Source organism: Mandrillus leucophaeus, unplaced genomic scaffold, assembly GCF_000951045.1.
Source record: "Mandrillus leucophaeus isolate KB7577 unplaced genomic scaffold, Mleu.le_1.0 Scaffold4, whole genome shotgun sequence".
NCBI classification, from domain to species: Eukaryota; Metazoa; Chordata; class Mammalia; order Primates; family Cercopithecidae; genus Mandrillus; species Mandrillus leucophaeus.
Genome location: NW_012104253.1, coordinates 13,080,536 through 13,105,228, shown reverse-complemented (window position 1 = coordinate 13,105,228; position 24,693 = coordinate 13,080,536). Strand labels below are relative to the sequence as shown.

The 24,693-nt window shown below is 35.3% G+C and overlaps 1 protein-coding gene across 3 annotated transcripts in view; it reads right to left on the bottom strand.

The window, feature by feature from the left end:
- TC2N (tandem C2 domains, nuclear) overlaps window positions 1-24,693 on the bottom strand; it is a 57,408-nt gene extending 32,715 nt beyond the window's left edge. For 2 of the 3 annotated variants that reach the window (XM_011991779.1, XM_011991781.1), the window contains exons 1-2: window positions 2,730-2,858; window positions 1,194-1,427 (exon numbers count right to left, since the gene is read on the bottom strand). In XM_011991779.1, coding sequence (XP_011847169.1) covers window positions 1,194-1,427; window positions 2,730-2,796 — 301 coding nt within the window. In that variant the 5' untranslated portion in view covers window positions 2,797-2,858. Of the gene's footprint in view, window positions 1-1,193; window positions 1,428-2,729; window positions 2,859-24,646 lie in introns of those variants that run through there. The other variant, XM_011991780.1, reaches the window with a different exon arrangement.

Below are 24,693 nucleotides of genomic sequence, written 5' to 3'. Positions count from 1 at the left end.
GTGACCTATGGTATTTCAATGGACTAACACAAATTGTTTTTTAAAAAACAAGACAAGAGCTACATGTTGTGTCATTTTCTCTCTAATAATTTGGCTTCTACATCAGCCACATTCAGCCAATGGATCTATCTTATTCAAGTAACTATTTAGACTGGGAAGTAAAGACTGGTGAAGAAAGAAGGGAAGGAAAAGTGACTATTAACCAAATATTAGAAAATAATAAATAAGAAACATGTTTTCTATGTTTACTAACCAATACAAAATAACTCCTTTACTTTTTCATTCTAGACATGTGACGGATAACTGAGGTATTCTAATTACAGTCATCCCTCAGTATATGTGTGGGATTGGTTCCAGCTCTCCATGGATACCAAAATCCATGGATGCTCAAGTCCCTTATATAAATGGTGTAGTATTTGCACACAACCTATGCACATCCTCCCATATGCTTTAAATCATCTCTTAATTACTTATAATACCTAATGTAAAGGCTGTTGAGATAGTTGTCATACTGTATTATTCAGGGAAAAAAATGACAAGAAAAAAGTCTGCACATTTTCAGTACAGACGCAATCATTCTTTTTTTTTCTGAATATTTTTGGTCTGCAGTTGGTTAAATCCACAGATGTGGACCCCACAGATATGGAGGGCCAATTATATATTATTTCTTGAAAAAAGGCCAAATCTACATACAAATTATTGTATTATGATCAGATTTCAAAACGGGACCTTTTAAAACTACTGCACATTAAGTTCTTCTACAGAAAGAGCAAAATATAAAAAGTAAAATAAAAAATTTTTATATGAATTTTGTATTAAAAAATATAAAAGCGGCCGGGCACGGTGGCTCAAGCCTGTAATCCCAGCACTTTGGGAGGCCGAGACGGGCGGATCACGAGGTCAGGTGATCGAGACTATCCTGGCTAACACGGTGAAACCCCGTCTCTACTAAAAAGTACAAAAAACTATCCGGGCGAGGTGGCGGGCGCCTGTAGTCCCAGCTACTGGGGAGGCTGAGGCAGGAGAATGGCGTAAAACCCGGGAGGCGGAGCTTGCAGTGAGCTGAGATCCGGCCACTGCACTCCAGCCTGGGCAACAGAGCGAGACTCCATCTCAAAAAAAAATATAAAAGCAAAATAACAGCACTTATATGTTACATATCGATTTTTAAATCCTGCTATTTTATTGTTTACCTTCAAGTTCTTCCATATGTGAAGGAGTTTCTTGTGTCCTGGGTTGAATATAAGATAACTTAAACTTGGGCACCACAAATGGTACTTCTTTGCCATCAGATGGTAATTTGGAAAGCAAATAATCCTCAGTACAGCCAACCTGAGGCTTTACAGAAACAGAAGTCAATGGAGGTACAGAGATAGTAGCATTTTGACTATGTGGGACTGTTGCTTTAAAATCTCTTTCCACAGAAACTGCACATAAAAGAAAAAAGAAAAGAAAAAAGTCACAAATATGAATATAGGTTACATATAATAATCTAAACCTAGCATACTTCAATATTTATTTAACCATTTTAGAAAAAATTCCTGACATATAAACTACTCTTGGTTCTTACCAAACACTTATGGAATCTACATTAATTTTGTCCAGACAGTATTTGAGGAATTAACACACTATTGTTAAAGTGCATTAACTTATCATAATGGTAAAAGCTGCTTTCAAGTCTTATTCCCACAAGAATTCATAGACGGAAAACAATTTTATTTTGTAGTCAGCAGTGCTTTCGAGTAAAAATCTAGTCATTTAAAACTACTGCCAACAAAAGCAATTCTTGTCAGTACTACCGGTTAACATCAGTCTTAATTACATAGAGCAACACTACAAGGAAGCTAAAGGTTCCCAAGCCTATAAAAATCACAACCAAATCACAAAATAAAATGCACTCTGACCCTAGATATACTTCATAATAGCAGCTACCCCAGTCGTAGCTTCTATGACCCATTTTATTCATTCTTTAGAATCATATGTGATTCCTAAGCTACATGATTTAAGATGGGAGGTAAGTTCTTCTATATATATATATATATATATATATATATAATGCTATCTGTAGACTGAAAGTACAAGTATTATTCTGTAGAAATTTATGAAATGTTTTAATGTAAAAAAGAAGCCTTCATACTCAAATATACTATGAAGCTCTCCTACAGATTAGGAGATAAAAGTGCCAGAGAAGAGTTAAGGAAGCCATGCAATAGAAAAAGAACTCTCCAGGGGTCCTTAATAAATTCGAGTCTTCATAGTTATGGGTCTCTTCCCCATTGGTCATTCATTCATTCAAGACACTTTTAATGTTATATAAATACTGAAGATTGTCTCTATTTAAATTAAAACATTGGTCAGAATATGTTGTCTCCCAAACACACTTCTCTTCCCTCCCTGCCTTTGCCTGTACTATTTCATCCACCTGTAATGCCCATGTCCAATTTTCAGCTTCTCTTCCTTCTTCCCAACCAGCTTCCTAAATTCCTATTCAGATTTCCATGGCAAATGCAATCTTCTTTATGGTAATATCTTACATATGCCCTGGGTTGAATTAATCTCTCTCTCCCCTATGCTCCAGACTACTTGAAGTTATGGAATATTTACTTAGTGTGCCTTATGTTTCTGCCTCCCCCAAGAAGTTGGAAAACATGCCTAATTCTTTGTATTACAAAATGCCACAAATGAAGGAGGTGCTACATAAATGTTACTGAAGTCAAAACAAAACTCACAGTTGTGTTTTTCTGTTTCACCATAGAAACATCCTCCACAGCAACTCTTTATAAATTCTGTTGCCATTACTTCAATTTCCAATATTCAGCAAAAGATACAAACTTCCAATCTTAATATTAATCTGTTGGTAGAATAGAAAACAAGTTAACCTGCTTGTCATGCTTAATACCATTAGATATTACTAAATAAACCACATTATCCGTCTTTTTAAGACATAATGAGGATTCTGAAACAAAATTACTTAAGAGGAAGACAGATTTTTCTAACCATATGAAATCTTGTATAACTTATTTATAAGTTATTAAAATTATATGTTTAAAAATTACTAAATGAACAATCTCAATATTAAAATCTGAAAAAAAGAAAAATTCCATTCTCAATTTTCTTTCACGAAAAATAAGATGGACGATTGAGTGGAGAGACAGAGTAACGGAGGGGGTGGTGTTTATGAGAGAGAGAGAGGGAGAGAGATAGATAGAGAAGGGACAGTGTGGAAAAAGAACAGCAACATGGAAGAAACACAGAAAAACAAAGAAAAAGAGAGAGAAATAAGAAAAAAGAAAGAGGTAAACTCAGACATTTGCTGATAAAACAGCAAGAACCTAAGACAAGAGCACATAGAATTAGGAAGAAATGTTTGGGAAGGGAGATGAAAAGGGAAAAGTCAAAAAAAAAAAAAAAAGTCAGGGGCAAACCTAGAAATAGAGAGTGGAGACTAGACAGCAGGAGAGTGTGAACTGAGGCAGAGAGAAAGAGATAAGAAATAAAGAGGGCAAGAGTAGAATGAAGCGGAGAGAGAGGGAAGGAGAAATGCAGATGAGAGCAAGATGAGAGGTACAAAAGGGCAGGGAAATCAAAGAAGAAAAAGAAGGATGGAGAAAGAGGTAAGAAAAGGAGAGAGGGGAAAACACAAAATGTAAAAGAAAAGAGATGAAAAAATGTTCAAAGAAACAGTGGAAGTTATAAACTGAAAAAAGGATGAAAGATGAGAAAAGGGGAAAAAGATTGAGATAGAGAAGCAGAGTAAATTTAGGAGCACTGGTCGAAGAACACAAAATTAGTTTTGATAGGAGAAATAGGTTGAATAGCTCTATTGTACTCCATGTGAATACAGCTAATGAAGATTTGTGGTACTCTTGAGAGATGCTAAGGCTGGATGTTTAATGTTCTCTCCACAAAAATAACTACGCCAGGTAATGCAGATGTTAGCTAGATTTAATAATTTCACAATGGATAGGCACTTCAAAACATCACATTGTATACAATAAATACATACAATTTGGTCAATTTGAAAAGTAAAGACAAAGCATATTTAAAAAATGTAGAGAGAGAGTGGTAAAGGAGATAGGGTTAGAGAGGTAGGAGAATACAGGGATAAATAAAAACAGACTAGGAGAAATGGAGATGAAATTAAAAAGCTGATAGGGAAAGAAACTAAGTATCTTAAAGGAAAGTTTACTCATTATTATATTCTAATAAATACACATACAGTATAACTAAAACAATTTTTCTCTTTCACCTAATCTATCTAAATCTATGTCCAAGCAAAAGTTAAAAGAAAACATGGCACTGCATAAAAAGTGTGAGAAAACATTCACTTCCTCCAGATCAATTATTCTGGTAATTCAAAGGCCCTATAACGGGCACCAATAAACAAATAAACTGCATACTTCATGAATTATTTTAATCTTTAGAGTTACACTAATAGAAAAGTATACCTTAAGCACTACATCACATACATACAAAAAGACACTACAAATAAGACATAGTGCAAATAAAGGAAGTCTATTTTATATTTACCAGGAAATTAAATGTGTAAGAACTTCATGTCCAATTTCCTATTGTCCTTGGTCTCAGTGCCTTTATTCTATTTGCACTCTCTTCATTTATGCCTACTTAAAAAAACTCCATACGTTTTTCACAGGAGGTTTTAAACATATGCGAAGTATAACAAAACCCTAATCACTCAGATTAAAATAATTATCAACTCATGGCAAATCTTATTTCATCTCTGCCTCCCCATTTACCCTGTCCTTTGGATTATTTTGAAATAAATTCTAATCATATAATTTCATCCATAAATACATAAATAATGATCTCTAAAAGATGTGGCAAAGGACTTAGGAGTTAACTTCAAGGGGTTCTCACTGGCTGAAGATGAATCATTTCAAGTATTAATACAAACAGTAACTGTAATGAATGGTAACATATCAAATATTTCTAAAACATTGCTCTTTTTAAACATAACCATAATAGTATTATCGTGTGTAAAATAATGCCATCAACTACTTGTTCACTGTTCAAATTTCCCCTATGGTCTCAATTTGTATAGCTGTTCTGTTGAAATTAAGATTAAATTTTAAATTGTTTCATCTTTTGTTATTAGAAATAGTGCCACAGTAGCTTTGTGCAAACATATTTCTCAGGTATTTCTCAGTATATATCTTAAGATGGATTCCTAGAGATAAGACTATGGGGTCAAAAGGTGTATATATGTAATTTTGCTTGTACTGCCAAAATTCTCTCTGAAGCACATCATTTTGCATTCCCAATAGCAATATATAAGAGTATCTTTTTCTGTTACCAACAAAATACATTGTCAAACTGATGGACTTTTGCCAATGTGATAGGAAAGAAATGATATATTGTGTTGTTTTAATTTACATCTCTCTTATTATAAGTGATGTTGAGCTTCCTGTCATATAAGATTAATCTGTAATTGTTTCTATGAATTCTATTCACTATCTCCTGCTGATATTTTCATAAAGCTGTTGGTCTTTTTCTTCTCCAGTTTTTGAAGCTCTTTAGATATTTCAGAGACTAACACTTTGTCCATTATACAAGTGGCAAACATCCTTCTGGTTTGTCGTTTGTCTTTTCACTTTGATTATGGTGTTTCTGCTATGCAAAAGTGTGTGTGTTATGCAAATCATAAAATAATTTACCCATATGTTCTTCAAGTACTTAGTACAGTGTTATTTTCTATACTGACATCCTGCTATACAGTATGAGAAATGGATTAAAACTTACCTCTTCCCAATTTACTATCTCAACACAAACACCATATATTAAAAATTCTGTATTTTCTCCACTTACAGGATGCTCCCTTTAGTACACATTAAATTTCCATATGCAATTGGGTTTATTGTGTATTTTCTAGTCTCTTCAATTGTTCTGTCTATTCCTGTACCAATAGTATATCATTTTAATCTTAAATTCATATACCATGTTATAACATGTAGCAAGACAAGTCATCTTTACCCCTCTTCACTTTCTGCATTTTCTTAGCTATTCTTGCTTGTCTGCTCTCGAAAATGAACTTTATAAACTGTCTAGCCTTAGGAGGAAAAATCTGATGGTACTTTCATCAGGATATTAAACTTATAAATTATTTTTTTAAAACTGACATCTCTAAGAATATTGAGTCTTCCTACACAGAACATAGTATATCTTTACATTTGTTCAAGTTTATGCTATGCCTTTGGGAGTTTTTATAGTTCTCATAAAAATTCTGAAGATTTCTCATTAAGTGTATGCCTGTATAATTTGCTTGACTATCATAAATGGTATCTTCTCTTCTATTACATCTTGTGACTATTTCCATTTTTTAAATGTATACATTTTCAAAAGCCCTGTTCAGCCCCAGCATATCAGAGTAAAATACTCCGTAACCACCCAAATCAAACGAATAGTCTCCCATTTCTAAATGTCTAGAGTCTTTAAAAAAAAAAAAAAAAAAAAGTTTAACATTTTTCTTAACATTTGATGAGATCTTGTTCTATCTCCCCCGTTAGAATATAAACTGTTCAAAAACAATATTGTACTCGCTTTCTGCTTAGCACTCAGCACACTACATGATGCTGGGAATATAGTTGGAACTCATCAAATACCTAGTTGATAGATAAGGAAACAAAGTACAACTATCTCCCATAAAAACTCACAATACATTCATCAAATCACATCTCTGACCCCAATCAGCTTGCAAATACCTAACGTTAATCATGACAGCAATGTGGAAGAATTGGTTAAAAATGACTGCTACTTCAAGTGGAAAAGTTCTCAACACTGATGGCCTTGAGTCATCCAAAACGAGTTGGGGAAGATGGAGGAAGGTAGTAGAAAGAGTGAAAAGTTTATATGAATGAAATGTGAAATCTGCTTAAAATGAACACCCAGTAATACACTACAGGAAAGACAGTTAAAAAACACAAGGATATTTTACTTTTGTAAAAAATAGAGTAACAGGGACAGATTTACCCTACCACCTGAAAAGCAAATAAAATATATGGAACAGCAATTTTCAAGACATTGGCTATCAGACAGCAAAGAACTGAGAAACAGGAACTGAATGAAGTAAGCCTTTCACCTTACTCCCTTGAAGGAGTTTCCAGGCCATGGGAATTTACCCAGGCAAAGCTGAGTAGATTTTCTGAAATGAAGAGACAAAGCTGAAAGTATGTGGAGAATAAGGCAGCGAGAGTGCATAACAGACTACTATAGAATAAAGAGGTACATATAGAGAACAATGGAGATCAGCAGAGGGTCCCACTCAAGTATTCAACAGAGTACTGATCAGCACACACACAAAAAAGGAAGCTACACAAGACTGAGAGGGAAAAACACCAGAAAAAATTACAAAAACCATACATAACTGGTATTCACCAAGGTCAGGAGTGATGCCTGTCCCCATAAATCAGACTGGAAAAGGGATCAAATTGTTTACACAAAACTTAACTGTGTCCCAAAGCAAATTTACAGAAATCCAAAAATATCCAGCATACAAGGTAAAACTCACAATGTCTGGTATCCAATAAAAAAAGTACCAGGTATGCAATGAAGCAAAACATATATAGAACCCATAATGAAGAGGAAAAAAAAAAAAGCAATCAATTAGAAACAACCTAAAATTGAGGCAAGGCAGTTGAGGACATTAAAATAGTTATAGCTGGACTCGATATGTTCAAAAGGTTAAGTAGAGATATGGAAGATATTAAAAAGAGCCAAATCCAGTCTCTAGAGATGAAAACTATAATGTCTGAGATGGAAAATATACTGGATGGGATTAATACCAGATTGGATATTAAAAAAGAAAATATTAATGAACTTGAAGGCACAGTAAGATTAACTAAAATGAGACACAGAGAAAAGATCAAACATCATAATTTTTAAAAGATTTAACATCAAAATGATAAAAAGCATCTGTGACCCATGGGACAATTTCAAGTTACCCAAAATACATGTATTTGGAATCCACAAAGGAGACTGGAGACAGTGGGGAGGGCACATATGAAGAAATAATAGCCAAAATTTTCCAAACTTGATAACTACCAACTACAGATCTAAGAACCTCCATGAACACTAAGGTCAGGAAACATGAAGAAAACTACACTAATGCACACCACGCCATAATAACATCATTCAAAAACAGTGATGAGAAAATGTTAACAGCATCCAGAGAAAAAATACATGTTACATACATCAGAGTAAAGATTAAGAGTAGCAGCATATAACTGAGCATGGTGGTGTATGCTTGTAACCCCAGCTACTCAGGGGGCTGAGGCATAAGAATCACTTAAACCTGGGAGGCAGAGGTTGCAGTAAGCTGAGATCATGCCACTGCACTCCAGCCTGGGTGACAGAGAGAGACTCCGTCTTAAAAAATAAATTAATTAATTAAAAAGGATAGTAGCATAGTTCTCAATGGAAACAAAACAAAAACAGTGGAGCGAGATCTTTAATGTACTGAAAGGAAAAAAACCCATCAACCTAGAATTTGACACTCAGAGAAAATCTTTCAAAAATGGAGGTGACATAAAGACTTCTTCAGACATACAAAAGTTGAAAGAACATATTACCAACAGATCTACACCACAAGACGTGTTAAATGATATCCTTCAGGCTAAATAATTCATATTTCACAGAAATATGAATCTACACAAAGGAATAAAGTGCACCATGAGTATAAATATATGATTTATTATTATTTCGATTTCTTTACAAGTTTATTAAAACTTAGACAAAAAATAATACTGTGACAAAAGGTTTGTAACACATGTAAAACTAAAATGTATTGTATCAATAGCACAAAGGCCAGGGGGAGAAATAAAAGTAAATAATTATAAGGTTTTTATAGTATATGTGATGTGGTATCATATCATTTGAGGACTGACTGTAGAAAGTTAAAGATATGTACTATAAACCCTAACGCAACCACTAAAATAAGAAAACAGAGTTACAGCTTATAAGCCAACAAAGGAGATAAAATGGAATAATCTAAAAATACTCACTTAATAAAAGAAAGCAGAAAAAGAAAGGGGGAACAAAGAACAGATAGGAGGAGTAGAAAACAAATAGCAAGATGATAGATTTGAACTTCATTATATCAAGAATCACAAGTGTAAATGCTCTAAAATAGGCCAATTAAAAGGCAGAGATTGCCAGACTGGATAAAGAAGTATCATCCAAGTATATGCTGCCTACACAAGAAACACTTTAAATACAGATAAGTTAAAAATAAAAGGATGGATACCCCTCAAGAATATACACACAAAATCCTCAACAAAATACTGGCAAGTCAAATCCAGAAACATATAAAAAGATTTATATATCATAACCAAGCAGGATTTATCCCAGGATAGTAAGATTAGTTTAACATCTGAAAATCAATTCATGTAATGCATCATATTAACAGAATAAAGGACAAAAACTATGGGATAATCTCAATAGATATAAAAATTTGACAAAATCCAATATTCATGATAAAAACACTGAGAATAGAAGAGAATCTTTCAATATAATAAACAGCATCTATGAAAAATCTATAGTTAACATCACAGGAACCGCTGAAAGATTGAAAGTCTCCCTCTAAAGCCATGAAAAAAAAAAAAAGATTTCTACTCTCTCTACCTTTATTCAACACTGTATTTGAGATTCTAGCTAGGGCAATTAGGCTAAAAATATTTTGTAAAAGGCATTCATCTGGGAAATCAAGAATTAAACACTCTTCATTCACAGACAACAAGATCTTGTAAATTAAAAAAAGAAACAACCTGAGAAATTCACTAACAAACTTATCAGAAGATCACTAAGGTTACAAGATATAAGAGGAATATATAAAAGTTAATTGTATTTCTATATACTAACCATGAACAGTCCAAAAATGAAATTAAGAAAACAATTCCATTCATAATAACATTTTTAAAAAACTAAAATACAAATACTTTTAAGAAACGAAGTAAAAGACTTACACACTGCAAACCACAAGACATTACTGAAAGATATTAAAGAAGAGCTCAATAATTGTGAAGATATCCCATGTTCATGGATTGGAAGATGTAATATCATTAAAATGTTAATATTATTAATATTGCTAAGGTGGCAACACTCCCCAAATTGGTCTAGAGATTCAACACAATCTCTGCCAAAATCCCTTCCAGCTTCTTTACAGAAACTGACAAGCTGATCCTAAAACTCATATGGGAATGTAAAGGGTGCAGAATAGCCAAAACAATCTTGGAAAAAAAAAAAAAAGAGTAAAGTTGAAAAACTAACTTCAAAATTTACTACAAAATTAGTCATCAGGACAATGTAATATTAGTATAAGGACAGACAAATAAATCAATAGAATTAAACTCAGAGCCCAGAAATACACCCTTACATTTATAGTCAATTGATGTTTAACAAAGGTGCCAAGAAGTTTTAAAGGGAAAGAAATAGTGTTTTCAACAAACGGTGCTAGGACACCAAATATCCACATTTATATCCACATTATATCCACATGCCCTTCTCACCAAAAAAAAAGAAAAAAAAATTGGATCCCTGCCTCCCACCATATACAAAAACTAACTCAAAACTGATCACACACCTATATGTAAGAGTTAAAACTTCAAAACTCTTAGAAGAAAACATAGGAGTCAATCTTTGTAAACTTGGTTTAGGCAGTAATTTCTTAGACACAACACCAAAAGCACACATGATCAAAGAAAAATTTGATGTACTAGATTTAATTGAAATTAAAAACCTTGTGCTTTAAAAGACACCACTAAGAAAGTGAAAAGACCACTCGGAGACTGAAAGAAGATATTTGCATATCATACACCCAATAAAATATGGATTATATCCAGCATATATAAAAAACTATTACAACTTAATAAAAAAGAAAAATAACCCAATTAAAAAACAGGCAAAGATTTGAACGGACACGTCTCCAAAAAAATCTACAAGTGGCCAAAAAGCACATGAAAACATGCTCAACACCATTAGTGATTAGGAAAATGCAAATTAAAACTATAAAAAGACAACAATACACATCGATTAAAAAGGATAAAATTACAAAGATTGACCAATCCAAATGTTTATGAGTATGCGACAAGTAGTACTCTCCTATTCTACTGGTGGGACTGTAAAATGGCATAACCACTTTAGAAAACAGTTTGACAGTTTCTAAAGTTGAACATATACCTGCTACATGATTCAGACATGCCATTACTACATATTTATTTAAGAAAAAGCAATATGTTTACACAAAGAGTTGTACACTGGTGTTCATAGCAGCTGTATTCAAAATAGCCAAAAACTGAAAACTATCAAATATCTATCAACAGATGAATCCATTCAGAAAACAAACTGTGACTCAATGGAACACTACTCAGAAATAAAGAAGGAAACTGGTTAAACACGCAACAACGTGGATGAATCTCAAAAAAATTATGCTGGGCGAAAGAATGCCAAAAAAAAGAGTATGTGCCATACAGATACGTGCCATATTCTCTTGTATTTGCTTTATTAATAACAAAGTCATATTTCAGTTCTTATTATTTTTGCTTTAATTTGGCTTTTCTAGCTATCTTATTAATACTGATTTGCAGCTGAACTCCACTGTGTGATTCAAATTATATAAAATTGTAGAAAATGGAAATCAATAGTAACAAAAAGTAGATCAGAGGCTGCCTCGGGAGAGTGAGGAGTGGGGAGACAAAGGGCAGAGAGGGACAGAAAGGAAGGACTTGGTGGGGCAGGAGGAAACTTTGTGGGGGTGATACACTCATTATCCTTTTTTTTTTTTTTTGAGACGGTGTCTCTCTATGTCACCCAGGCTGGAGTGCAGTGGCACGATCTCGGTTCACTGCAAGCTTCGCCTTCTGGGTTCACGCCATTCTCCTGCCTCAGCCTTCCATGTAGCTGAGACTACAGGCGCCCACCACCACACATAGCTAATTTTTTGTATTTTTTAGTAGAGACGGGGTTTCACCGTGTTAGTCAGGATGGTCTCGATCTCCTGACCTTGTGATCTGCCCGCTTTGGCCTCCCAAAATGCTGGGATTACAGGCGTGAGCCACCGCACCCAGCCTATACTCATTATCTTGATTTGTGGTGATGGTTTCATAGGTACATACATAAATGAAAACATCAAATTGTAGATTTCAAGTATATGTAACTTACTACATATCAATTATACCTCAATAAACCTGAAACAAAATAATACATAAACAGAATTATGGAACATTAACAGAAAAAGAAGCCTCAAAAACATTAACAGAGCAGAAGGCTTAGAAATCATTTTATCAGGGCCAGGCATGGTGGCTCATGCCTGCAGTCCCAGCACTTTGGGAGGCTGAGGCGGGCGGATCATCTAAGGTTGGGAGTTGGAGACCAGTCTGACCAGCATGGAGAAACCCCATCTCTACTAAAAATATAAAATTAGTCGGGCGTGGTGGCACATGCCTGTAATCCCAGCTACTCGGGAGGCTGAGGCAGGAGAATCATTTGAACTCGGGAGGCAGAGGTTGCAATGAGCTGAGATCGTGCCATTGCACTCCAGCCTAGGCAACAAGAGCAAAATTCCATCTCAAAAAAAAAAAAAGAAGAAATCATTCTATCAAAGTCCTTCTAATTCTACCCAAGACAATAATGAGTCAAGCAACTAGATAATGTTAGGTTTAGAACCAAACCCTAAGCTTCACAACTTTTTCTAACATACCACATTGCTTTAGGTAGGGTATGGGTAGAAGGGCAGGACCAGTCAGGTTAACAGACTATGTGCTGGCTATCTATATAGCCACATGTTTGCTTTTTTAGCAACAAGGAGAAGCAAATATAAATGGTTAAAAGTATACTGCCTAGGTTCCAGTCCTGTAACTTTCACTTATTAGCTATATGACCTTAAATCTGTTACTTAACCTAACCTTCAACTTCTTTATCAATTAAAAAACAACAACAACAAAAATACTTCTTAGGGTTATTGTGATGATCAACCAAAGTAATGCACATAAAGTATAAAACTAGTGGCAGGGCTGTTTTAAGAATAAATGTTTGCTGCCATCAGCAGCATCATTATTATATTTATTATCATCAGATCCTACTTACAACTGATCTGATTCATGCTAGGCACTTTACCCAATGCCAGGAATGATATGAGGACATTTAGCTAGAACATTCTAGTATGAGGACAGACTGTAAAAAGACTTAAATACTTCCATATCAATAGATAAAAGCTATAAGCACCCTAGTCACTTTAACTCCCTACTATGTACCCCTGAGGTAAATGTCTGAGAAAGCAGGGGCCTCCATGACTCTGCTCCAATACTATGGTCAGTGGTCATGCAGGACAAGTTGTTAAAATACTTTTAACATCACTCCCTGTTTGGGGTTCCCAAAGGGCTTATTTGCCTATGCTGGCCTGACACAGTCTAGGAACAGCCCTGCCTATGGTATTCTCACAAATGAAGGACAGTACATCATCATGACTTTCCCCTGCAAATCTGCTTTTCCTCTGGAATTTCCTACTACAGTACCACTATCCAGCTAATAACTAAGACAGAAATATGAGTGCCATTCTTGAGTCCTTCTGCTCCCATAATCCACACATCCAATTCATCCATTCACTTACTTACAAGCATTTATTGAGCATCTACTATGTACTAGGCAATGTGCTAGGCACTGAAGACAAAATAGTGAACAAGACAGACAAGCTTCTGAAGAGCTTACCACAGAGGAGGGAGACAAACAGAAAAATAGACAAACATATGATACATTCAATCCAATGAGGAAAATTAACCAGGCTTCACGAGGAACTAATGTTAACTTTGTATAATCAGAAAAGACTTCTCTGAGGAGGTTAACAATCCAGCTGGAACATAAACACAAGAAAGGATCAGCTAGCAAAGTTCTTGATGGTGCAGCATTCCAGAAATTGCAAAGATTTTGAGTTGTACCCACTTTGCATTATTTTGCAAGGTACCAAGCAACAGAAAGAGTGGTTAGAAGGTGAACTGTGAAATAGGCAACGGCTAGAATTCTGTTGAGTAGAGTCCCTTAATCCTTGTAATTTTTTTTTTCTGTGGGGGGGGTGGGGGACACGGAGTCTCGCTCTGTCCTCCAGGCTGGAGTACAGTGGTGCAATCTCGGCTCACTGCAACCTCTGCCTCCCGGATTCAAGCAATTCCCTGCCTCAGCCTCCCGAGTAGCTGGGATTATAGGCACCCGCCACCATGCCCGGCTAATTTTTGTATTTTTAGTAGAGACGGGGTTTCACCACCTTGGCCAGGTTGGTCTTGAACTCCTGACCTCATGATCCACCCACCTCGGCCTCCCAAAGTGCTGGGATTATAGGTGTGAGCCACCGCGCCCAGCCATCCTAGTGATTTTCACACCTTCCTTTCTATTCTCAATTTGACTGTTTTGATTCAGATGTTATGATATCCCAAATTACAGAGAGCCAGCTAATAGGTCTGCCTTTCAAATTCTTTTTATCCCCCCACTGTGCTGCTAAGGTCCTTCATCTGCTTTAAATAATGCTATCTCTCTCTGTCACTTTCAGGATAAAATTTATTCTGCTAAATACAATATGTGACCCTTCTCTTGCTCATCTTCCACTACTTCATTCTGCAAATACCAAGCTTCAAAACATAACTACCTGATGTGCTAGAAACACACCATTTCTCTTTTTTACTTCTGCGCCTTTGAACTATGTTAGGGTGGGAATGTCTCTAGTTTCTTTGAGACAGATTTGTCTGTATTAGAAAAACTACTTGCCTGCAGATACATGCCATACTCTTCTATATTAGCTTTATTAATAACAAAGCCCTATTTCAGTTCTCCATCTGCCTTATTCTTTTGTTTTTCTTTAATTTAGATTTTCTGGCTATCTTATTGATATTGATTTATAGCTGAATTCCACTGTGATCAGGGAAATTGTATATTATCAATGATAGGCATAGTATATGATCAATTTTAATAAATGTTACATGTACATTTGCAACTTTGAGGCGCAATGCTCCATGTACATCACTAAATCAAATTTGTTAGTCATGTTAAAATCTTCTGTATCTTGGCAGGGCTTGGTGCCTCATGCCTGTAATCCCAGTATTTTGTGGGGGCCAAGGCAGGAGGATCATTTGAGTCCAGGAGTTCAAGACCAACCTGGGCAATATAGGGAGACCCCCATCTCTACAAAAAATTAAAGAATTAGGCCGGGCGCGGTGGCTCAAGCCTGTAATCCCAGCACTTTGGGAGGCCAAGACGGGCGGATCACGAGGTCAGGAGATCGAGACTATCCTGGCTAACACAGTGAAACTCCATCTCTAGTAAAAAATACAAAAAATTAGCTGGGCTGGTGGTGCACGCCTGTAGTCCCAGCTACTCGGGAGGCTGAGGCAAGAGAATGGCGTAAACCCAGGAGGCAGAGCTTGCAGTGAGCTGAGATCCGGCCACTGCACTCCAGCCTGGGTGACAGAGCGAGGCTCCGTCTCAAAAAAAAAAAAAAAAAAAAAAGAATTAGCATCTAAAAAGAAAACTCCAACTATGACTGTGGATATATCTATTTCTTCTGTTAGTTCTATCAGATTTGTTTCACATATTTTGATTCTAATTTATGAGGTGCATACAAATTTATTAATCTCTCTTTCGATCTCTAGTAATACTTCCCTTAATGTTGGCTTTGTCTGATATAACTAGAATTTCTTTCAGTTAATATTTGCATGTTATATCTTCTTTCCATCATTTTCTTTTCAATCGTTCTGTGTTATGCTCAAGGTTTCTTTTATAAGTAGTATGTAGTTAGATCGTGTTATATTATCCACTCTGACAATCTTTGTATTTATTTGTATTTTAACTGTATTTAGTCCAGTCATAAAGATTTAAAGCTGTTTTAACATATTGGTGATTTAAATCTCTTATCATTATGGTAACTTTTTAATTTCTAAAAATGCGTTTACCCTAAAAACAATTTTGTCTGATAGCAATATAGCTATGTAGCTTTCTTTTAGATAGCATTTGTATGGAATATCCTTTTCTGTTTACTGTTTCCATTTGTTTATCAACCTTTCTGTCTCCTCATATTTTAGATATGTCTCTTATAAACAGCATTTAGTTGAAGTGTTTTAGTCCAGATAAACACTCTTTGTCTTTTGACTGTAATATTTATTCCATTTATATTTAAGATAACTGGCTGATATATATTTTAATTTAAACCTATATTTTATCCTGGGATTTCTATTTGTCCTACTTGTTCTCTGTTTCTTTTTCTTTCCTTTCATCCTTCCTTGGATTGACTGAGTGTTTATGATCTTCATTGTTTTCCCTCCAATAGATTGGATATTGTATTAGTTTCCTACTGCTGTTGCAACAAATTACCACAAATTTAATGGCTTTAATAAACTTACTGTCTTACAGTTCTGGAAGTTTGAAGTCTGAAATGGGTTTCATTGAGCTAAAATAGAGGTGTTGGCAGGGCTGCATTACTTCTGGAGGCTCTATGGGAAATTCCATTCCTTTGCCTTTTTCAGTTTCTAGAAGAAACGCGCATTCCTTGCCTCATGGCCCCTTCCTCCACTTCAAAGCCAACAAGACAGCATCTTCCAGTCTCTCTGACTCCTGCTACCATTGTCACATCTTCTCTAACTCTGAATCTCCTACAATCTCTATTTCATTTAATAAGATTCTTGTAATTACATTAGGCCAACCTGGATACTCCATAATCCAAGATAATCTCCCCATCTCAAAATCCTAAATCACATCTGCAAAGTCACTTTTTCCATGCAAGGTAACATTCACAGGTTCTGGGAATTAGGACATGGTAATCTTTGGGAGGCCATTATTCTGTATACTATAAATTTTATATACTCAATTTCCTTTTCTTTAGTTACTTTGGTTGTTTTAATATGCACACTTAACATGTCAAAGTCTAAAGTTAGTCCTTTTATATTCTCCTGTTGCATAGTAAAAGGACTATTAAAGATTTTTAGCTCCTTTACATGCCAACCCATGTGTGACTTAGGCATGACGTCACCATTGCACATATTTTGATTCTATCTCGTTAAAACCCCAGAAAACATTATTATTCTTTTGTACAGTTAGTGTTCATTTGTATTTACAAACATATTTCACCAATTACTTTCCACTTCATTCCTTCTTACATTCCTTCCATTTCATTCTTTCTTGCATCACCAACTATTCATGTATGATCATATTATTTTTGCTAATATCCTTTATGATTACTTCAGTGAAGGTATGTTGGTAGAAAACCCTCTCAGTTGTTGCTGATCTGAAAATGTCCCTGATTTTTATATTTTTTTGTGAAAAATATCAATAACATACAAAAGTATAGCAAATATAAAATAAATCCACATGGACCCATTACTTAGCTTTAATTATTATCAACTCATAGTTAAACTTTTTTCCACAATATCCTCCCACTTCCAGAAATTTTGAAAAAAAAATCAAGATATAATTTTATCTATAAATATTTCAGTATGTATCTCTAATATTTCAGTATGTATCTCTAAAAGACAATATTGAAGAACATCTAATACCAAATATAACTTATATTTATATATTTATACTTATATTGTATATCTCTTTTTAATGCAACTACAGTACCATCACACTTTCAGAAAAATCTATAATTTCTTCATATTATTAGTATTCACATTTCCCCAATTTTCCTATAATTTTTTATAGCTTATTCAAGTGAAATAGGTTTAAATATTTCTTAAATCTCCTTTAATCTACAAGTATCCTTGTAATTATTCTGATGCTGAAACCAGGTCTCTTATCCAATAGAGTGTATCATAATAGGATTTTGCTGATTGCATTCCCATGGTGTCATTCAGCAAATCTCTGCTTATTTTTCTATAAAATTATAGTTCGATCTATAACTTAATGTAATACGGATTTTTAGGTTTGACTTTTTATTTTTATCAAGACTACTCCATAGGTTGTAGGTACATAATGTTCAACTTTTATTTTTTAACAGTGTTAGCAACCATTGATCATCACCCTGTATTACTCTCAATCTTAAAGATATTTCCTCTGGCTATGAATTCTAAATTATAAGCTATTTTCTTCCAGACAAAAATATCTTATTCCATTGTCTTCTGTCCCACCATTGTTATAAAGAAGTCAGCTGCCAGCATAACCACTGTTTTTTTGGGGGGGAAAAAAAGTCTTTTGTCTAGGGCCTAAAGCAATGTAAGATTTTTCTCTTTGCCTTTGGTTTTCTTCATTTCACTGTGATGTTTCTAAGTATATACTTTTTCTTGATTGAAATTCATTGAGATTCTTGAATATATGGATTGGTGTCTTTCCTCAGTACTGAAAAATTCTCATTCATTATCTCTTTAAATATTGTTTTTGCCCATTTCTTTTCTCTTTCTTTTCTTGCAGAAATTTTTCCTAATTAGTAGTTAAGCTGAAAGATGAGTTTTGAGTTTTTATTACTGCATTTTTCATTAGTAGAAATTACATTTAGTTATTTTTTCAACCTGCTGTGTAGCTCTGTCACTTTTTAGACTCCTGATCCCTGAACATATCTTTAAATCTGTCTTTTATATACTTAAACTCAGTCCAGTATAGTTATCGTGATGATCTACGACTGGTTTTTCAAGCTTTTGTAGGTTTATTTCGAGTTTCTATCATTCTGCCAATTCTCGCTCAGGATGTCCTACTTCCTTGTACAGCTGGTTATCTTTGACAATGAATTATTCATTGACCATGAAACTTTACTGGTAGAACTTTCTAAGCTAAAAATGAAAGTGTACTCCAGAGAATATCTGCATTTGTTTACCAGACCATTTTCAATTCATGCGTTGACAAATAACCCAATTCTAAAATGGACAAAGGAATTAGACATTCCTGCAAAGAAGATAGACAAATGGCCAATAAACACATTAAAAAATGCTCAATGCCACTGATCATTAGGAAAATGCAAATCAAAACCATAATGAGATACCACTTCACACACACTAATCAAAAAGACAAAAAAATAACTGTTGGTGTGGCTGTAGAGAAACTGGAACCCTCATAAATTGCTTTTGAGAATGTAAAATGGTGCAGCTGTTTTGGAAAACACTTTGGCAACTCCTCAAACACTTCACACAGAGTTACCATATGACCCAGGAATTCCAATCCTAGGTAAATATACCTATGACAATAGAAAACATATTTCCACACAAAAACTTCTTACACAGATGTTCACAGCAGCATTATTCATAATAGCCAAAAAGTAGAAACAATCCAAATGTCCATCAACTGATGAATGAGAAAACAAAATGTGGTATATAGCCATATGATGGAATACTATTCAACCATAAAAACAAATGAAGTAATGATTCACACTATAACACAGATAAATCTTGAAAACATTATGCTAAGAAAGAAGTGAGACATAAAAGACCACATATTGTGTGATTCCATTCACATGAAATGTCCAGAATAGGCAAATCCACAGACATGCAAAATAGATTAGTGGTTGCCAGTGACTGAGAAGGAAGAGGCAAATGGGGAATGGCTGCTAATGGGTACGAGGTTTTTTGGGAAGGTGAAAAGAATGTTCTGGAATTATATAGTGATGATAGTTGCACAGCTTCATGAATATACAAAAATAAAACCCACTGAATTGTACACTTTAAAGGGGTGCATTTTATGGTATGTCAGTATCTCAAAAACGAAATGATTTTTTAAATTTACATCTTGAAATATTTTTAGACCATCAAGGTAATATAAAACTTCTCCCCATGGTCTGTTTAGTGGTCACAACTTCCCAAGGACAGGGTTTTTTTTCTTCCTTGTTTTACCTGGCATCAAGGCAACTTTTCTTGCATTCCCTTGAAGGAGGCAGAGTGAGTTTTTCACCCTTTTAGTGACATCACAGCTCTTTGTGGTCCCAGAATTAGTCTCTTAGCCTACATTGAATGAACCCTGGGCTGACTTCCAACTATCCTTGGTGACATGCAAATCTACCAAGTTCCTATTCAAATCCATCAAGTTTCCCCAGTTTAGCAAATGCCCTCAGGGCAAACAAGACTTAAAGCCTCCTTTAGTCTCTCATACGTTCAGCTTTCTCTTAGATTTTGGCATGTTGATTCCTATCTTTTGAATTGTTTTTTAAATACAGCATTCTTAGCTGTTTTCAGCTAAGGCTGTCCAATACCTCAACTTACACTGTTCCCAAAATGCAAATCCTGTATTTACTTTTCAAGTTAAAATTAATTCTAGTGAGTAAGGAAAGGATTTGCAGTCCGATATAGTCTACCTTAGAGTAGCCTCGGTATTATTTATGACTTCAGGTGATTACAGTAGATATTTAAGAATTAAATAACACATTTTATTCCTTTTAAAAAGAAAAAAATTAAACATTAATTTGAGGAGCAGTCTAATTTAAAAGAAGCATGGGTGGATAACTTGTTCTCACTTTCAAGTATCAAGGTTCTTTAAACAGCTAAAGTAAATAAGATTGTGGTAAGGATACACAAACAGATCTGTTTTAGAAAGAGTAGCTTGGAAACAACTACACATATATGGAAATTTGATCTATGATACTTGTAGATCACTGGAATGAAAAACAGAATATTCAGTTCTATAATGCTGGGAAAAACTGATTAGCCATATGGGAAAAAAAGAAATTGGACCCCCACTTCACACCACACAAAAATCAGTTCTACAAGGATTAAGGACACAAATATGAAAGACAACTTTTTAAATAAACTTTCTTTTTTAGAGTAGTTTTAGAATCACAGTAAAATTGAGAAGGTACAGAGATTTCCCATATACTCCCTTGCTTTTAGTAGAAAATATCAGAATATATATATATATATATATATATATGTATATATATTTTTTTGAGACGGAGTCTCGCTCTGCCGCCCAGGCTGGAGTGCAATGGCCGGATCTCAGCTCACTCAGACTATTTTTATAATCTCAGGGCAGGTAAAGATTTGTTAAACAAGATGCCAAAAGCACAAACCATAAAAGAAAAAGTTGACATAGTCAACTATATTCAATTATAAAATGTGTTAATCAAAAGACACTATAAAGAAAGTAAAAGACAGGCTCACTTGGAGAAAAAGAAATGTGCCACATGCATAACTGACAAGGGATTATATACATATCCAGAATATATAGAGCTTCTATTACAGAAATCCATTTTTTAGACCTAAAAATAGAGTGCTCACGCCTGTAATCCCAGCACTTTGGGAGACCGAAGCGGGTGGATCACCTGAGGTCAGGAGTTCGAGACCAGCCTGGCCAACATGGTAAAAACCTGTCTCCATTAAAAATACAAAAAAGTAGCCAGACATGGTGGCACGCACCTATAATCCCAGCTAGTCAGGAGGTTGAGGCTGAAGAATCGCTTGAACCCAGGAGGCAGAGATTGCAGTGAGCCAAGATCATGCCATTGCACTCCAGCCTAGGCAACAAGAGCAAAACTCCACCTCAAAAAAAACAAACAAAAAACAAAAACAAAAACAAAAAAATCCATGCTTTAAAGTAAAAAACAAAAACAAACCAAAAAAATGGCAAAAGACATAAACACCCACAGAACATAAACTATGAAAGGTTCAACATCACCAGTAATTAAGGAGATTTAAATTAAACCCCCAATGGGATACCATTTCTCACTCACCCGATTGTCAAAAAGAAAAAAAATTCAGATAATTATGAATGTAGAAACGTCTTACTCGTTGCTTAAAAAGGGAACAAAGTGAACACTTACATCCTGCTTGTGAGGGTATAAACCGGTACAGCCACTTTATAAAACAATCCAGTATTTTCCAGAAAAACTGAGGGTTCTTAAAATTATGAACACAAAGAGACATGAATTAGAAGGGTCACTTAAAAACAGATTTTAGTGGAAAAAAATAAAAATTAAATTTAAAAGCAAAAAAATTTTTAAAAGACTGAAAACATCCTAAATATCCATCCACAGGATAATGGATAAAGAGTGGTAAAGTCACACAATGAAATTATGTACAGCAATAAAAAGTGAACAAACTATAACACATCGGCATGAAGAAATCTCACAGATAGAATGTGCAAAAAGCAAAGCCATAGGAATCACATAGTAGAATATCATTTATACAGCATTCCAAAGTAGGCTAAACAACACAGTGTTTGGAATGCATAGACATGTGGTAAAACCATATAGAAAATCAAGGAGAGTGGAAAGAAAAAGATATAATCAGGAAGAATACACAGGTTGGCTTCAAAAAATGTTGGTTATGTATTATCTCTTAAGCAATACATAGGCACAAGGGTATTTATTTTATTTGTATTCTCTGAATCTGTAGATGTGTCAAAAGTACTATTTTGCACATATGAAATAATTTCTCACTTAAGAAGTAAATAAATGGTTGTGGTACAAAACATCAAAAATTCAGAAAACTATATGAATAAAATAAAAATTATCCATAATTACATTACCCTGAAATAACTATAGTATTTGAAGGAGGTAAATATACTTAAATGATGTGTCTTTCTTCTTTATTTTTATTTAATCTGTTTTAAAGCTTTATTGAGGTATAATTTACCTACAATAAATTTCACATATTTAAAATGTATAATTAAATGAGTGATATATATACAAATAAATACATACACACACATTGGTGGAAGCATCATCTCATCAAGAAAATGAATATATCCATCATCCCCTAAAGTTTCTTCACACCTCTTTTGAATCCATCCCTCCTTACTTTCTCTTTCCCCTACCCCCAAGTAACCATTGATGTGTTTTCCATCACATTAGTTTGCATTTTCTAGAATTTTGTTTGGTATATGTTTTGGCATAGCTTATGCGTATGTTTTACTTTCGCAGACAATGCCAAAAAGTTTTCCAAAATGATTACAGCAATTTACATTTCCACCAGCAGATTATGAGACTTCCAGTTGCTCCACATCCTAATCAGCACTTGGTTGCCAGCCTTTTCCATTTTAACCATTCTTTTCATATTCCTAAGGAAAATACTCATAAAATGATTTGTCTGAACTGTTGAGCAACAAAAAAATCAAACTTTCAACGAAGAACTGAAGTGAAACTCATTACACAGGAATTTTAATCTAAGAGCCATTTCCCCTGAATGCATAATAATAATTGAAGCAAAGGCCCTAAATGATACATGCCTCACAGATTCTGATTGAGTCCCAACACCTGATTTCTACACAAGATCTTTAGAGGAACCATTGGGACATACATAAAAGAACCGCGTAACTTAAAAGCAAGTTGGGAACATCAACGTACTGGAACTCAGGTAAAATAGAGTCCAACACAGTTTATATGTGTGACTTAAACACCTGTAACACCTGAACCCAACACACCAAACAAAATACCACTAAAATCGTGTTCATAATTTGGATGGGCAGGGCATAACTACTTTATCACGAATAGTTCTTTTCAATATGTTCAGCTTCTTGCTCTCAGCTTCGTGCTACTTAACCATGAGACAGGAACAATGTTATGAAATGATGCACTTCATTTTTAAAATTTGTAACTATTATGATAACATAAAGGTAGTCTATCGTCCTTATTTTTGTCTTTTCTTTCTTTCTTTTTTTTTAATCATCTCCCTAATCAATGGATCGCCTCTCCTTCTAATCTTTATTTCTCAAAATACAGATTCTAAACTCACATTTACTTGTGAGTGCAGAATCACTATTCTCTCCTCAGATTCATTCAAACTTGGCTTCTACCCTTATGCTGTACTTAAATTATGTCTGCTGAGGTTAAAGCCCCCCTCCTAATTTCCAAAGCCAATAGGTGTAATCAGTTCTTGACTCCCAGATAGACTTCTCTCCTTTTTAAAACTCTCCTCTCCTGGCTTCTATGAGACCACTGCCTCCTAGATTTCCTCCTTTCCTGATGCTCCTCCTCAGACTCCTTGGCTGTCTCTACCCAGCATTAAGTGATTAACTGCCTACCTAAAGGGAGAACTAGAATAATATTTTAATAACAAAGGCAATCTTTTTATATGCTGTATTTTAAATGTTCTAAAGAAATCAGTGCTCTTGGTTTGGCATCTATCTTGTCTCTACACAGACGTCTATCGGTGTGCACTATAGCCCACAGTTCATCCACAGTATCTTCCCGTAAAGAAAAGCATAGCAAAGGAAAACCTGGAAGAAACAGAAGCCAAATCTAAAACCTAGCTGGGCAGATTGTGGTTTGCAGACACCACAGTAAAGTGACACTTTTAACACCCTTTCGCCACTTCACAAAGTTTCAGAAACATCACAGGTAAAAACTCTCTGCGAAGTTCTTCTCATCACACCCCGCCAGGGAAAGGAAATTCGCTTCTCTTTCCCCAAAGCCCAGAGCCCACCTGGACGCGCCGTCGGAAGCCCGAGCACGGAGCAGGGAGCGGGGCGCGCGGCCGTCCCCGCCGGGGCTGGGGTCTCGACCGTCCCTGGTCACGGGTCCCCCTAGGCAGAGCCGCCCACCTGGGCAGCGAGGGACCCAGCCTCGCCTCGTCGCCCACCCCGGTGCCCTCCAGACCACCGCGCTTGCAGCTGTCGCGGGGCCTAAAGCTCCCTCAGGCCCCCGCGACACAGGCGTCGCTGAGGAGACGTGGAAACATCCCCGGGGCCCGACCACGGCCCCATTTTAGAGAAAGTTAAGGACAAAAGAGACAGAACGGGCGCTCACCGCCAGCCCGCAAGGCCAGGCCGCCCCGACAGGCGCCCCCCACAGCC